The 16717-nt window shown below is 49.8% G+C and overlaps 1 protein-coding gene across 1 annotated transcript in view; it reads left to right on the forward strand.

Annotated features, from left to right (window-relative positions):
* The window catches only part of WIPI1 (WD repeat domain, phosphoinositide interacting 1), a 31509-nt gene that overhangs the window by 427 nt on the left and 14365 nt on the right, over positions 1–16717 (forward strand). Inside the window, exons 2-6 of the mRNA XM_007455281.1 lie at positions 4125–4207; positions 5814–5983; positions 9426–9522; positions 15835–15932; positions 16581–16673. Of these exons, the coding sequence (XP_007455343.1) occupies positions 4125–4207; positions 5814–5983; positions 9426–9522; positions 15835–15932; positions 16581–16673 (541 nt within the window). The remainder of the gene's footprint in view (positions 1–4124; positions 4208–5813; positions 5984–9425; positions 9523–15834; positions 15933–16580; positions 16674–16717) is intronic.

The raw sequence follows: 16717 nt of genomic DNA on the forward strand, positions 1-16717 counted from the left end.
GGGGGGGTGGGGCTGAAGGAGGCCCAGGAACGTGGGGGGACGGGGCGGCGGGGTAGTGACCAAAGTGGGGGTCTGGGGAAGGAGGGGCAGAGGCCAAAGCAAAGGAGATGGGCGAGGACGGGCAAGTTGCAAGCTGACCCAAGGCGAGGTCGCTGGGGCCCAGGAAGACGGGAGTGCAGGAAAAACTTTCCCATTTGTCCTTGAGCATCTCAACGTGGCATCTGGGCAGGGCCAATGACTCAGAGGCAGCCTATCCCTGCGGCCAGGCCAGCCCCGGTCCCAGCCCCAGCGCAGGGCACCTCGCCCGCCGGATCTGGGTGTCAGGAGCCTCTCCGTTGCTCTCACTGTGTCTTCACGTAGCCCACTGGAGAGGCCGAGCCTCCTCCTGGGAGTCCAGGAGCCCTTTCCCCGCCCAGGCTGCCTTCCGGGAGAAGCATGAACTCCGCTCTGTTGCCTTTTGACTGGATTTTTAACGTTTCACCTTGATGTTCCCATTGGGACTTTGGCCAGAGAGCCGGGAGTTGCTGAACTGCGTTTCAGGCATCTGGAGGGTGTCCCTTAGAAGCAAACTGCTGCTCCCTTACCTCTTCTCATGGGATTGTTAGACAGCAGCTCTGGGCACCATATGGAATAATCTCTTTGGAATGTGCACCCAGAGCATTAGGCAGTGGTGACCTCTTCCCAGTTTCCCATTTCCTGCTGTACCAGTCTCTGTTGTGCTCCTTGTTTGGAGTCGGCTTCGGGTGTGTGTTGGCTGTCTGTGCCTGGGCTATGCTAATATTGAACATTCGGTGGTGTAATTGAGGCCATCGTGTACCGTAAGCAACCCTGGCTTCCATTCCCTTTGTGTTTCTGTTTAAAAACACCCTCTGCCAAACAATATACCTTTGTTCGAAAAAGCTGTATGTGTAATCGTGTAATCCAGTAGCTGGACAACTGGGTTAGAAGCGGGACTTTCAAGCTTTCCTTGAAAGCTTTCCTCCACAGCCCACAATAAGAAATACAGATTACAACATTACCCAATATCCAGATATAGATGTGTGTGTATACACACACACACACACACACACACACACACACACACACACATATATGTATAATATCACTGAAAAGCAATTCACAACATGCTCTTAATGTGTGCAATACCCTCTGGCATTTTGTGTTTCTTTTTTTTTTAAAGCCATTGGTGACTTACTAAATTATTTTCTCATGGGTTGACAGCCACAGTTTACAAAAATGATGGTCTAGATTCACTTCTGATGTTTTGTAAGAAACATTTTGCAAAAGAGGATGGCTGTTGAAATGCCTGGGTGTTTGCCTTCCCAGTTGAAAGCAGGTTAACGAGGGCAACTGGCTAGTTTGCTTCTTAGTAGGAAATGTTCTCAATTCTGCTTTGTAGCATTGTTTATTACATTTTTTTAAAGGGATGTTAATTTTTACTCTAGGTAAGTCCCAGCTTTCTATAGCGGTTGGATAAGAATGTTATTTTCAAAACCGTAGGGTGCTTGGGAAGATAATGTCCTTAGTCCCTACTGTCAGTTCTGTCTCCCTGGCTCTGCTGGGCAGCTCTGTCGCACCTATAAATAAAAGTTTTTGTCACAGTCAGTTGCTTTGAGCCTCAGAGGGTATGGCATTGGATTTTAAAATAAGTCAAGCCCCTTGCCGAATACATTTCGGAGTGTCAGCGTGTCTTTTTCTATAAGTATAGGCCAAATTTAGGGTCCAGGCTTCCCTGGTGGCGCAGTGGTTGAGAGTCCGCCTGCCGATGCCGGGGACGCGGGTTCGTGCCCCGGTCCGGGAAGACCCCACGTTCCGCGGAGCGGCTGGGCCCGTGAGCCATGGCCGCTGAGCCTACGCGTCCGGAGCCTGTGCTCCGCAACGGGAGAGGCCACAGCGGTGAGAGGCCTGCGTACCGCAACAAAAACAAAAAAAAAAAAAAAAAAAAAAATTAGGGTCCAGTTTTTCTGGAGAAGGTTAGTTAGAAGACAACTAACCTTTAGCAATCTCACTCATCCTTCATGCTTGGCCCTGTGCCAGACAATTTGGGTGTTTTTTTTTTTTTTTTTTTCATTTGATTCGTGGTATATATTTGTCCCAAATCCCATTTTCATGAGAGGTGATGAGAATTTTTTTTCTTCCTACAGAAAGACCTTATGAATGAAATAAGGTTTTAGTCTGAATTCCTTGATTCAGAGTTTTTTGTGGTCATTGATCAACCATTTAAAACACAACAGTGATCACACTGCCATCTCCCATATTTAAAAATCTTGTGGAGAAGGGCATATGTTTGAAAGTTATTTTAAGTTACCAGATCTTTTGGTTAATATTATTAGACTCTGATTACAACATTTTTCCCCTTACTTGCAAGCTTTAGGAACCTTGGTTTGCAACTAACTGCACACACACAGTTATGTGAAAAAAGTTTATGGGAAGAAAGTTTAGAAACAGTGATCACTATGGAGTATATGTATATTTTGAAGTTTCAAGATGCGGCTGGCTGGCCTTTCGAGTTTGTTGTCATTAGAAGCCAAGCCCCAGTTCTGAGCGCCCTGTTGCCTGATGCAAACGTCTAATCCCCGGTCGGTTGGGGGCGGGGGCGGGGGGGTGGCGGGTAGTAAAGAAGCAGAAGCAGCCACCTTGCTGATTAAAAGTCAACTGCCATCCCAGGGAAGAACAAACGTTAGGGTAGAAAAAAAAAGGAAATTCCAGGGAGAATCATATGACCTTCTCTCTTTTAGGCTAGTGAAACAAGAGCCTTGGCCATCCAGGCTTGTAGCAGTAAGCTGCTTATTTTAGTCTATGTCTCCCTGTGAAGAGCCGAAGCTCACCTTTTCGTATGTTTATTTTGAATGAGGGAGTTGGACTAATTGTTAGGTCCACGTAGGACCATTTTAAGGCCCATTTCAGCCCTGACATCCCATTTCCCAGGGGTCAGGGTCTGATGGCTTATTCTGAGGGTGCTCTGGGTAAGATTTTGGTCATCACTGAGGTGTTGAGGGCAAAGCAGGAGAGAGCTAGATAGGAATTCTCAGCTGCTGAACAAAACTGACTCATTTGCTTTCATCCTGGGGCCAAAGAAACATGGGTGCACACTCTGTATCTATCGGTTGAAGAGTGAAAAATTAAGAAGACAAGATTCTGGACTTCCCTGGCGGTCCAGAGGTTAAAGCTCTGCACTTCCGATGCAGAGGACGTGGGTTTGATCCCTGATCAGGAAACTAAGATCCCACAGGCTGCACTGCACAGCCAAAAAATTTTTTAAAAAATAAATAAATAAAAAAGAAGAAGACAAAATTCTTTTAGCCCCCGTTGTCCCAGATAAGGTTTAGATTCTGCTCTGTTGGTAGGTTGCAGTGCTGGCTTTGTGAAGCAGAGGATAAAGCAGAGTTCTCAACCATGGCTGCCCATGAATGGCTGCCCATGAAAGTACTTGAACTGAAAAAAACAAAAAAAAGAAAGAAATCCAATTAAATAAAAAGCACAGGGCTGGGGGAGCAGGGTAGACAGTCATCAGTATTTTTCTTAAAGCTTCCCAGGTGAGTTTAATGTGCAGCCAGGGATGAGAACAACTGGTATAAAGTATCTGAGATGCTTTCATGGAAAGTGATGGAAGGAAGCATCTATTAAATTTTGCCTGCTAATGACCTACTGTGTCTTCTAAGATCACGTATGTCTTTTTTAAGCAAGAAAGAAAGGAGGAAGGAAGGAGGGAGGGAGGGAAGGAGAGAAAGAAGGAAGGAAGGAAAGAAAAAAAAAAAAATTTACCTCCTGGTAGCACTGTGATGAATATTGTCAAACATGCCATTTTTCCTATTTCTGCCCAGCTGGGAAAGCATGGTTTCTGGTGGGTCTGACACTCATTTGACGACAGAGCCCATTCAGTTTCAGGTCTCTTCACCGTTTCACATGTTTGTGTGTAGCTGTCTTTGACTTCGTCCTTTCTACTGGACCTGCCCACCTGACAAGGCAAGCTTGCTTCTCCGTCTAGAAAGTGATCAAATGTCTCGGCTCCTGAGGCTGTATGTTTATCTGAGGCTAGAGGGACGGAGGGTGTCTCTCTTCAGACACACCTGTGGTTGGACCCAGTACCTGTTGTCATTCCCAGGCTGTCCTTGCCTTCACAGATCCCTCGCGATTGGAACCAAATCTGGTTATAAGCTGTTTTCTTTGAGCTCCGTGGAGCAGCTGGACCCCGTCCACGGAAGCAGTAAGTGTGTGTGTGTGAGAACCTCAGGGCACCAAATCCTCCCTCTAGACTCGAAGCTGGGGCGCTGCTCAACTTTCTACATTTCCCTCCATTAACCTGCAAACTTACAGTCAGTATTTTTTCAGATTTAAATATAAATCATTGTTTCCACTTGCTTTAAAAAAAAAACCCCACCAGGGCTTCCCTGGTGGCGCAGTGGTTGAGAGTCCGCCTGCCGATGCAGGGGACACGGGTTTGTGCCCCGGTCTGGGAAGATCCCACGTGCCGCAGAGCGGCTGGGCCCGTGAGCCGTGGCCGCTGAGCCTGCGCGTCCGGAGCCTGTGCTCCGCAACGGGAGAGGCCACAACAGTGAGAGGCCCACGTACCGCAAAAACAACAACAACAACAACAACAAAAACAAACAAAAAAAAACCCCACCATGAAACACTAGTAATATTTGGCAATAGCTGAAGTAACATTCTCTTTTTACATTAAGAAATCCTTTGAAACTGTATTGTTGACACTTTTTCGTATACTCATATGCACGGTCATCAGTTTTTATAACTGTTGAACTGAAAGTTCACTTACGATTTTTTTTTTTTGCCCTTTTATTGGCACTGTAGAATATTGGTAACATTCGTTCAGTCATGGAAGTATTTTCCTTGTTTTAAGAAAGCAGTAGGTCTCCCATTCACAGAGTCCATATCAAAGACACTGAGTGCTTCTAGTGAATATTAAAAACAAGTCCAGCTTAGAAACGTGCCTCTCTCATTGTCTCAGGGAAAGTTGTTGTTTATGCCACCATCATATTGACGAAAACACACTCTTCAGACTTCCTGGAAAGAAAGTGGCTTTTGGCAAATAATATCTTAGGCTCCCAATTCACTTGTAAGATGTTATTTTTATTATAACATCTTTGTGAAGATTCTGCTCTGTATCTGTCCTGCGTTGTTCCCTATGGGACTTGCTGGAGCCCAAGAAAGGCAGGCATGTGAAAAGAATGTTCCCAGAAAGACACGGAGGCCTCCTGTCTACAGGCGCTCAAGAGGCTTCCTGATTTACCTTCTTCCTGGGTACAGAAGGACTTCCCTGGTCATAACCCAGATGTCCGGGGTATTATCAACAGGAAAGGGATTCCGGAGAGAGTCAGGGAGCACAGCAAGCCGGACAGGAGGCACAGAATTCACTGTTCCTGGCCCCTCCCCTCCCCCATCATGGTGGCACCTCTACCTTTTAGCAACAGGCAACAGAAGAATTCCGAAAGCAGAGCCTCCCGACAGAGTAGTTACCCCTTTGCAACCTCTCGTGGAGGAAGAGTGGATTGATCCAAACCTCCAAGATATGTTCTGCAGAGAGGTCAGCGGCCCCGGGGGCGGGGCTGTGATTCCAGCCGCAGAGGGCATCAGGGGATGCTCTGGAAAGCCCGGCTTTATGTTCTGATCGCCGGGGTCTGCCTGACTGTCCATCTTGGAAAGGGCTTGGGAACTTGGGAAACGGGTAAAAAGTTCACTGTCGAGGGAGCGGGCGGGGGAGCTCCGCAAGCAGGCGGTAAGGGAGGGAGGACCCCGAGGAGGCCGGCGGGCTGACGTCTGCGTCCCCTCGGCCGCCTCCCCACTCCGGCCCGCAGATGACATCCCCGACGTCTGCATCGTGGAGCGCCTCTTCTCCAGCAGCCTGGTGGTGGTGGTGAGCCACACGAAGCCTCGTCAGATGAACGTCTACCACTTCAAGAAGGGCACGGAGATCTGCAGCTACAGCTACTCCAGTAACGTCTTGTCCATCAGGCTGAACCGGCAGGTAAGGGGCTGGCGCATCCCTCCGGGTCACAAGGCACCCGCCGCTGGGGACCAAGGACAAAGAGGAGCATCTCTCGGGATGGTCATCTCTCGCCAGCATCCAGCTCTGTCGGGGGTTTTAAAACTCAGGCCGAGGATTATGGGGACATGGTTTGAGTCTACGCCACACACTTGTCTCGGTGGTGAGACCGTCCGCACTGCCCCCGGGCCCCGGTCCTTCCGCCTGCTGTGATTTCTCAAACATCCGCCACCGGCTAGGCAAACGCTGTCCCCCTGGAGCCAGGCTGGGTGGAACCCTGGCTCAGAATCTGTCCCGTGAGCCACTGCAGGGGCACCTTAAACCAGAGGGACGCCCTTCTGGTTTGGGCCCTAGATGGTGGCATTCCTTGCCGGCTGGTGGTCACGCCTGTCAGAATAAGCTCCTGGAGAGAAAGTGTGGTACTCCTGGGTTAGTGCTGAAGCCAGTCGGTGAAACTGCCCCTCCTCTTGCTGGGACCGAGTCCCAGGCCGCTCCTTTTCTTTCTTCCCGCTAACCCTTGAAGATGTTTCTGGTGGTGTTTTCTTTGTTGGAGGAAGGGTTAGTCTTATCTCAAACGTGCAATATACATTCTTTTGAAAACTGTAAGTTCCTGTTAAATAAGCATTTGGGGGTACTAGCCGAGTTTCCCTTGAATTATTAGATTTTAAATCCTATGAGGGCAGCGACTGTATCCATTTTATTCGCTACCGTAAGGCCTGGTAGAAAAGACAGTGCCCGGCAGAAAAATGCTCAGTGAATATCTGTTTCCCGGCTGCCTATTAAATACAAAAACAAATAAATCGGTTCTTTCTATGACCAAGCAGATCTGTGTATTCAACTAAATATTCCCAGGGTGCTGGAGGCCCTTGCCCTCACTGAGGACATCGTTTTCTCCTTTGTACCTAAACTGTTAAGTGCTTACTTTTTTTTTTCTTTTTTAAACAAATGAGACAAAGTGCTGTCTTAAGTTTATGAGAAGGAAGAGATTGTTTCTTTGGGTTGATCCACTATGTTGACTGCCTATCCATTCAAGTCTGTATAAAGCAGGGTGGTAGAAAATGGCCTGAGAAATAGAATACGGCGTATTTTAGAAGCAAGGAGTAGCAGGGGATAAAGAAGATAAGCCCAGTTCTTGGCAAGAGAGGGAAAGGCAGTTTGAGGGTTTTCCATTTGAAGGCTTTTAAGCACAATTCTTGGCTCTAGTGCTGTCTCTGAAATGTCTTGGTTGCACATTAAATTTCTTTGCAGGACGTTTTACCTTTGCATACGTTGATAGCCAGGGTATAAAAATTAAGACTGTTTAGGCAAATGTCCCATAAAGATCAGAACCCTCAAATGGTATCCACGGTATTTATTTGTATAATGTCTCTCCCTTGCTCTCTGATATTTTCATCAGCAAATGGGACTGTTAACCTTTAGGTGCCACCCTCTCCTCAATAAAACACCATTCACTTCAAAGTTCCCCGGCCACATTTCCTAAAGAACATCACGGCACCTAGAACTCCGCTGTTCACGGCCAAACCAGCTGGACCCCAGGCCGAGCAGGGCTCTCTTCCTTTAGCATGTCTTCTGCTAAGAAGATGATTTGAAACAGGTCTGGGAAGTCTTCGGGGTTTGCTTCTCTTAAAAACATTCAGATTTGGGACTAAACTTTTGGTTTACGGGGCTGCTGGTGTGCCCTCCCTGCCAGGCCAGGGTCCTGCCGCTCCCCCGCCCCCCGGCCCCCGAGGATGTGAGAATAGAGGCTTCTCTGTCTATTTCATCAGGTCCTCAGGCTGTGCAGTTCCTTTCTGAAAAACAGGAAAAAAGTCCAAGATTTGTGTGGGGAATTAAGAAGAAAGAAAACCCCTGTTATCCTCTGAATCTGTAGAATGGAAGAATATTCAGTAATTGGGATCTGTTTCATTTTTAGTTGCTGTTAATCCCCTTCTACTAATAGAGGAAAGGTATTCTGTGGAATAAAGACAATAAACCAGATGTATTTGGATTTGTAAATGTCCACAGTTCTTTGACCATCTGTTCTGAGGGGCCCTCATTACCCAGATGGAGACTGATTGGATGGAAGCCTCCAAGGGCAGACGCTGTAAAGAATTTTCTAGTTGACAAAAGGAGATTTTACTTCTAGGACCTAGACAAGTAGATGAGAGCCAGGGTGACAGGGAATGAGCTGAGCTGGAGGCCAGCCCAGGGTTCTGCTGAGACCGCAGACTGATTAGTAAAGGGAGCCATTGCCAGGGTTGTGCTCATCCCAGGAACGAGCCCTCAAGTGAAACACAGACGAAGTGCCTCCTCTTTGCCCCTCACTGTTCTCTGTGTTTCCCTTGGGTTGGGGGGGTGACCTGAAATCCGGCCGAGTGGACCACAGAGCAGGTGGTGCTCTAAGAGCTGGTGGGGAAAGATGCGGATGAGGCCAGAGAAGCTAGGAATGGAGGCTGCCCCTGCAGGAAGGCGCGTGGTGAAGACCCCGTACTCTGGGGTCGCACGTGGGGCTGGGGGTGGGGACACAGGAGCTAACCCGAACCCACAAACATCAACAAGCATAGAGCTCTCTAGTCCAGACCGTAGTAAGTGCAGGCGAAAGGCAAAGCGGTGCGGTGAACCAGGGGCTGTGTACACTTTACGGAGAAGCACTGATACATGCCGTCAATTTGGAGACCCTGTTAGAATCTTTTTTGTCAGCCCTCTGCACCCAGCGCTGTGGCCACAGAGCCTTACATAAACCTGAGAAAAGTGTTTCAGTGTTATCTTTCCGCTTGGTTCAAGTGACAGTCTTCCGAAAAATTCTGAGCTGGGAAAACAGCATTGCAGGCTTTTCCCAGAAGGGGAACCCACCGCTTCTTAGTGGTATTTTTAGGTCCTTTCCTTTCCAAGAGTTGTTCCCTGGGATGAAAGGATCTGGCCCGGGAGCAGTGGTCCTCACGTCTGGGGTCCGTGTTGAAACCCCCCTGAACAAGTTTCTCCAGGCAGAGCCCAGGCCTTGCCCCGGGATGCCAGGTGCTCATCAGAGTCTGAGAAGCGCCAGCCTGAAGGAAGCCGAGGCGGCGTCTGATGGGAAGGGGAACCGAGAAGTTTACCCGGAAGTGTCTTCACTGGCAAAGGGAGTCTGGTCAGGAAGTGTCCAGGATTCCCTGGACCGAGGAGAGGGAAAAGTACAAAAACAAAAACAAAAACAAAAAAAAGAAGGAAATCTCAATTTCTAAATGGAATGTCCAAGGATCCTGCATTTTGTGCTTCTGTCCGGGTGGACGGTGGTGGCTACGCGGCTGTGCGCGCATAACGTAAGCTTCAAATGGATCGTGAAAATTCCTCCCCCTTTCGGCTTCGAATCGAGTTAGGAGTCACAGGAAGGAGGCGTGATCTCGGGATGGTCGGGCCCTTTTCGAGGAATCAGCCCTGATAGATTGATGGGTCTGTGTGATTTCAGAGGCTGCTCGTTTGCCTGGAGGAGTCCATTTACATTCACAACATTAAAGACATGAAGCTTTTGAAGACCATCCTGGATATTCCTCCAAACCCGACAGGTGAGCCCCAGCCCGGACCAGGTGCCCCCAAATCTCGTGTCTGGGTGCTCCTTTTGCACCAGCTGTGTTTCCACCCAAATTGAAAACCCGAAGCAACGTTTGTCCTTCATTGCTTTATAAATCTTCGTGGTGTTTGCCTTGAAGCTTTGTCTTAACGGCAGCAGGTTCAGATTATATTAGGCCATGCGTCCTGCAGGAGGGCCGTGTGACCTTCCCTGCAGCCTGGGAGAAACTCCTTTCCCCTGGGACCCGTTCTCAGCAAACGTGTCAAAGCATTTAGGCAGACACATAGGAGACGTCCTGCATCTGACGTTGCAAGGTGCTCACCCCTAGTTATCTTTGCTGGTTGTTCAGTATAGAGCAGACGTCATAATCAGAAGTGGGTTCTACCTGACTGGGAGACAGACAATCCAAACCGTAAAGAAATGTGTTTTCTTACGTTGCAGACAATTCTCTCTGCGTGGGTGATATGCTAGGAGGTTGGACTGTATTAAATTCTCAGATGTTAACACTGTTTAGTACATTTTCCTGATTTAAGAATGGGAGCAGCTGGGATTGGTCAGGTTGAGATGGCAGACGATGACATTCTGTGAATCCCTGGTGGCAGAAGTAAACGAGAAGGAAGTTGTGTGGTGGGACAGGAGCCACCAACCAGAACAGTGTGCGGATCTAATGATTCAGGGCAGTATTTGTAAATCGCACTCCAGCTTAGTATCGTTAAATGATTGCTTCAGTTCACTGCGGCTTTCTAATTCGTTGACTTTCACCGAATTTCAAGATCCCTGTGGCCCGACCTCAGTCACCTAGACTCTTTGAGCCTCAGTTTCCTCACCTGTAAAATGGAATCGTAACCCCCGTCTCACAGGGGTAGCCGTCTGTGGCGGTGACCTGCTCACGGCCTGCTGGGCAGTAATTCCTCCTCTGGCCTCATTTCCTTCTCCTCATCTGAGTTATACAGATGGCCCTTGCTGTTGACTTCAGTGCTTTAAAATTTCAGCCCTGACAAAACGGTACTGTATTTGAAAAGATCACAGCCATTGAGGCCGTTAGAAAGCTCTGTGGGAGAACGACTTTAAAGCCTGTATCGCAAGTGGAGGGTGGTAAGTGAAGGGACCGTGGCCGGGGACGGGGGTGGGGGGTTAGTTTCGTTTTGTGCTGTTTTTCAGGAATGAGAGGTTGAACTAACCTGGAAAAGTGTTTATTGAAGACATGCTACGTGCCCGGGACCATAGTAGGCACTGTAGGTACAGACCACACGCCAGGAACTCCAAACCCTTGGGACATGGTGCACAAGGGCCCTAGCGTCTTTGGAAGGTTTGGGACCCAGGGGGTGAAAGGAAGATGTGCTCTTCTGACAGGGCGAGGGAGGTGAGTGGGGTCTGAGCAGAGCCCACCGGAGCCGCGGGCCTGGGCTGGACCCTGGCAGCTTTGGACAGGGGACATCTCAGGGGGGTAGGGGACAGGCCAGGTGAGCAGGGGCTATCTCATGGGGGCAGGGGACATGCCAGGTGGGCAGAAAGCTCACAAGCTGCCTGTGACTCTCCGTTTCTTTGAAAGGCGGGGAGCTGGGCACCGTCAGCGGCCTTTCGAGCAGGCGTCCCATGGGTCAGGGCAGCCGGCAGCCCCCTCACTGCTGCGGTCACAGCTCAGCCGCTCAGCCCAGGCGACGGTGCTGCCCGCCTTCAGGGCCAAACCTGTTCCTCCTGCGAAAAGCCCATCTCCTCTTAACGTTGAGCAAATGCAGCCATTTGTCTTAGCTCAGAAAACGCACTGATGGCCTCAGTTTTGCAGTTTAAACAGGGAGAAAGGAGGTTTGCAGGTGTAGGGCCATTTGGTGTAGGGCCATTTGTGCTTCCTGTTAGGATGTGTGCACCTCACAAAGGGAATCGTTTTATCTCAAGACAGCTTAGAAATGATGGGAGGAGTCCTCAGGTAAACATTACCAGTGGGCTGGGGGAGAGATTTAGCCTTCCCTTCTGAAAGACCAGGGATGGGTTGAAAGACCAAAGCGTGTGTCTTATTACACCTTTGACGTTCTTTGGAGAGAGAGGCCAAGACGGCTTCAAATGCTGACATTTATAATCATCCTCTCAGCTTCCCCTGAGCTCTTCCTACTTCAGTAAAACGGAGATGATCCTTTTTACCCCACAGAGTTCTTATGGGGAGGACTCCCTGAGGGCGGGGAGGGGGTGAGAGCGAAGTCCCATCTGCTGGGCACACGAGTCTCGGCCAGGCTCGCCCGCCGGCCGGTTCCATGCATCATGTCCATCTCCAGCCAGGAGGGCAGGCTCAGGACAGGTCAGAGTTTCCCTGCAGTGACATGACCCATCCCTCGCTGAAGGACCCCCAGCAGACTCTGAGAGTCCAAAACCACGTAGATAAGATCCTCAGAGGCCAGGAGTCTCCTTCATTTGTTCCCACCCTCTCATGTATTTTCTGAACAAAAAACTGTAAGATGGAAACTCTGGCCCTTGATTTGATGAATCTTCATGGGTACACAGGGAGATGGGGCCTCTTGGCTGACTGGCTCAGCCACACAATTCTGAATGTCTTTTGACTTTGTGAACTACAAATACGTGATATACACAGAGTCCTGTCATTGCTTCACGCTCAGTACCGGCCGTGGCTGTAAATTTCCTTCCTTCTGTCTGTTTGTGTCATGCCCATTCCTGTTGTGTCAAAGACTGCAGGCTGCTTCCTTTAAAGGGTTTGGCCAGACGAGGCTCGAAGTTAATTTCCTGCTAGCACAGCAGTCTGTACCCTGAGCAGCTGAAGGTGGAAATCTCCATAAAAAAATCCGCCAACCGCAGAACTTGGGGATGCTGTCGGTCTTACAGGCTTTCACGGAACATTGGGGGAGCAGTCTACACCACACAGCAATGTGTATAATGGGACAGAGTAGCCATTTATTCCCCAGCGAGCACTCTTTCTGAAAATGTAATGCAGGTGGGGTAAATGGTAGGGTAGCATAGAGCATCTGTAAGTGCAGAGACGATTTCTCTCCTTTCTATTTTTAAAAACTGGAAAGCATATTCCATTAATCAACCCAGAGGGAACCGCATTTTATAAATCACTGTTAACTTGCTTTAATTTTGACACATAATACTATAAATACCAAGGTAAGAATGATTTAGAATCACAGGACTTCCTTCTAATTCCAGCCGATGGTGCCATTGGTTCTTGAATGGAAATCGGGCATTTTTCTTCTCTAGCTGCAGAAGGATTACAGCCAAACCATTTCAGTGGAATTATAGCTGACCATGATTTATGAAAATGTGTGTCAAGTCTGAAGTCCAAAAGCCACATCAAAACCTAACTCCTTATATTTAAAAAAAAGAAAAGGCCAGAAGAAAATATACTCAAATATTGAGCATAGTGAAAAGCCTCTGGGTTTTAGAATTATGGGTACTTTTTTTTTTCTGTTTCTTTATATTTTCTGGGCTCTACAGATTTTTTATACGATCACTTTTATATTATAAAATAATATCAAAGGAAAGGCTGGGACTTCCCCGGTAGCACAGTGGTTTAGAATCCACCTGCCAATGCAGAGGACACAGGTTCGAGCCCTGGTCCAGGAAGATCCCACATGCCGCGGAGCAACTAAGCCCGTGTGCCACAGCTATTGAGCCTGTGCTCTAGAGCCAGTGTGCCACAACTACTGAAGCCTGCACACCTAGAGCCCGTGCTCCGCAACAAGAGAAGCCACTGCAATGAGAAGCCCGTGCACCGCAACGAAGAGTAGCCCCCGCTCACTGCAACTAGAGAAAGCCTGCACGCAGCAACGAAGACCCAACGCAGCCAAAAATAAATACATACATACATACATACATACATAAATTTATTTATTTATGAAAAAAAAGAAAAGGCTCATTTCCCTTCCTATAAAGGGTTTCAGGGGACACTTGTGACAGAAACAGAAGACGAGTAGAACGGGAATATCTAAGCCTATAGCAAAGTCTTCCTACTTTCCTTGGGGGCTTCACAAGAAATAAAGTGCAATCTTAGAGCTGGGTGGAGTTGTCTGAGAACTGGACCACAGGAAGCTAAAGGAGCTCACGTTCAGCATTTCTGGGGAGCGTCATTAAGTTGCAAAGGTTGGTACGCACGGCCCCTTGGCTACATTCAGGTGGGCTGGCCGAGGCGCGAGCCAGAGGCAGAGCTGTCAGGTACGTGGTTACGTGGCAGGGTGTACCTGCCCTCGCCGCCATCCTTGGTCCCTTCTTGTCGGACTCTCGTGTCAACTCACTCTCCATTGGGTGTTACAGGAAGTTCCATGCTAGCGGAAGAAGTTTAAGCTTCCTTCCTTTCTGGAAATATTTACATGTTAACATACACTCTGAAGGCCGCCTCACACCTATTAGAATGGCTCTTATCAAAAAGGCAAGGGAGCCTGCGGGCACTGTTGGTGGGAATGTAGATTGGTGCCGCCACTGTGGAGAACAGTGTGGAGGACCCTCAAAACACTAAAAACTGAGCTGCCTTATGATTAAGCGATCCCACTTCTGGGTATTTATCCAAAGAAAATGGGGACACTAACTCAAAAAGATATCTGCAGCCCAATGTTCATTGCAGCAATATTTACGACAGGCAAGACATGGCAACAACCTAAGTGTCCATCGGTGGATGAGTGGATAAAGAAGGTGTGGCACATGATGTAATGGAATAGTACTCAGCCATAAAAAAGGACGAAATCTTGCCACTGTAATGACGTGGATGGACCTTGAGGGCATCACGCTACGTGAATTCAGTCAGGCAGAGAAAGACAAGTACCATACGATCTCACCTATATGTGGAATCTTCAAACAAAACAAACAAGCTCACAGATGCAGAGGAAAGACTGGTGGTTACCAGAGGCTGGGGGTCGGGGGAAGAGAGGTGTGAAATGGTTGAATGGGGTCAAAAGGTACAAACTTCCAGTTAAACAATAAGTCATGGGGGGGGGGGCTTCCCTGGTGGCGCAGTGGTTGAGAGTCCGCCTGCCGATGCAGGGGACACGGGTTTGTGCCCCGGTCTGGGAAGATCCCACATGCCGCGGAGCGGCTGCGCCTGTGAGCCATGGCCGCTGAGCCTGCGCGTCTGGAGCCTGTGCTCCGCAATGGGAGAGGCCACGACAGTGAGAGGCCCGCGTACCACACACACACACACAAAAGTCATGGGGGTGTAACATTCAGCAAAACTGAGAAGGCATGAGTGGTCTCTTCTAAGGCTGGGTGACCCCGTACAGGCGAGAGGGCTGCAGGGAGCCTGCAGGACAGGGGGCTGGGCTGTCACCCTCCTCCCACAGCTGCCTGGCAGGTGATAAGGGCACAGCCTGGTGGGTCCTCCGCAAAGCCCGAGCAGGAGGTCGGACCTTGGTTCCCATTCTCGACGTTTGCTTTTGTTTTAACCTCTGCTCTTCCCCCAACAGATGAGGGTCAGGTCCATTTTAGCCTGATCTGAAGTTTCTCTTATGCTTTTACAAGAAACCCATTTAACACACTAACTTGTAACAAAGCTACCTTTTCTATTTAAAAAGGGCCTCTCTTGCCTGATCTCCAATTTCTTATTCTGGTAATGCTTCTGGTTCCGGTAATTCCGTGAATTCACTTCTATCACGTACACCCCTATGAATGGAAGCCATTGTTGTGAAAATCCTTTTCTTAAATGCTATTAGGATCCTCCCCCGCCCCTCCAATCCCCGTGTAAATAAAAATGACTTAGGTTTGGTTCAGTGGTTTGACTTGGTGTTTACTCTTCCAGAATATTGTTGAAGCCTCTTAAATCCAACATGTCGTGTTTCTTTAGTTTGTCTCGACGGCAGACACACCGTCTTCACTGCCCTCAAGTGAATTTCCCCTCTGGAGGCACCCATTTCCCTTAACGAGGCAGGACATTTGGCTCTGAAACAATTTCTAAATAGGTCCTCCCCTCAAGCCACCCAGCCTCCCCACCCTCCAGTTTGAAATGACATTTAATCACCTGCAGAAAGGCCACCACAAGCTGCCCTTTATTTCAGTTAGGAGCTTGTAGCCCAGAGGGTAACGGAATTGGAAGAGAAGTAGATGTTACTTCAGGGCCCTGGGGCACAGTGCGAAGAGGAACGTTTAAAATAGTCTTAACTTCCGACCTCTCAGCTGTGGCGTGGACACGGTCAGTGTCCAATCACGAGGTCGTCCCGGGAATTTACTTGATCAGGGTCCTTGGATTAGAAGAATCAACTGGGAGTCGAGGTCTGCAGGGCCGCTCCTCCCCTCGCCAGCAGGTGGCGCCGTGTCCAGGCGCCCTTTCCGGGCGTGGACGCCGGCTTTTCACGTGCGGTTTGCTCTCCCCCAGGTCTGTGTGCCCTGTCCATCAACCATTCCAATTCCTACGTGGCCTATCCTGGGAGCCGGACGACAGGCGAGATCGTGCTCTACGACGGACACGCCCTGGTAAGTTGGCGGTGACCCCGCCGGCCCAGCCCCCTGCCTGGCCGCGTGGTCAGTTTCAGGTGAGGGGCAGGCTCGGTGGCCGGGGGGAGAGGTGCAGAGGCGCAAGCAGCTCCGGCCACAGCTGTGGGGTGTGGACGGGAAGGTCATGCCCTTTGCCCTCATCGCCCTCCGTCCACGTAGCCACAAGGCAGCCTGCCAGGCCCGGACAGACGCCGGGGCGGCTGGGGGTCTTGGCGGGGTTGAGTGCGTCCTGCCGGGCCGTGGCGCAGCCTGCGACAGCGTGCAGCCGTGTCCCATGTCCTGCCCTCTGCTCTCCGAGCTTCACAGAGCGGGCAGGATTGCTGCAGGAAGCCGGGCCCTAGAACCGCGTCACGGAGAGCACAGTCACATCACCGCACTGGCCACACGGGTGGTCGCCCATCTCCCCGAGGGCAGGAAAAGGGACAGAAACGCAGCAGCCCTTGCAGCAGCGTCTAGATACTCTGGGAAGCGACGTGCAGCTTCTATGCATACGGCCTGGTGGAAAGAGGGAAACAGGGAACCCAGCAGAGGAGGGAGGGTGTGTCGGAAGGAAAGAGGAGGGAGAGGAGACGAAACGCGTCCTCCCTCTGCCCCAGCATCAACCTCCGTTTTCCTTTTCGCCAACAGAAGACAGTCTGCACCATTGCTGCCCACGAGGGGGCGCTGGCCGCCATTGCCTTCAACGCCTCGGGCTCCAGACTGGCCAGCGCCTCCGAGAAAGTGAGTTCCTCAGGGGCTCGCCTCCTGCCGGGGTGGGGGGGGGG

Source organism: Lipotes vexillifer, unplaced genomic scaffold (genome assembly GCF_000442215.2).
Source record: "Lipotes vexillifer unplaced genomic scaffold, Lipotes_vexillifer_v1.1 scaffold664, whole genome shotgun sequence".
NCBI classification, from domain to species: Eukaryota; Metazoa; Chordata; class Mammalia; order Artiodactyla; family Lipotidae; genus Lipotes; species Lipotes vexillifer.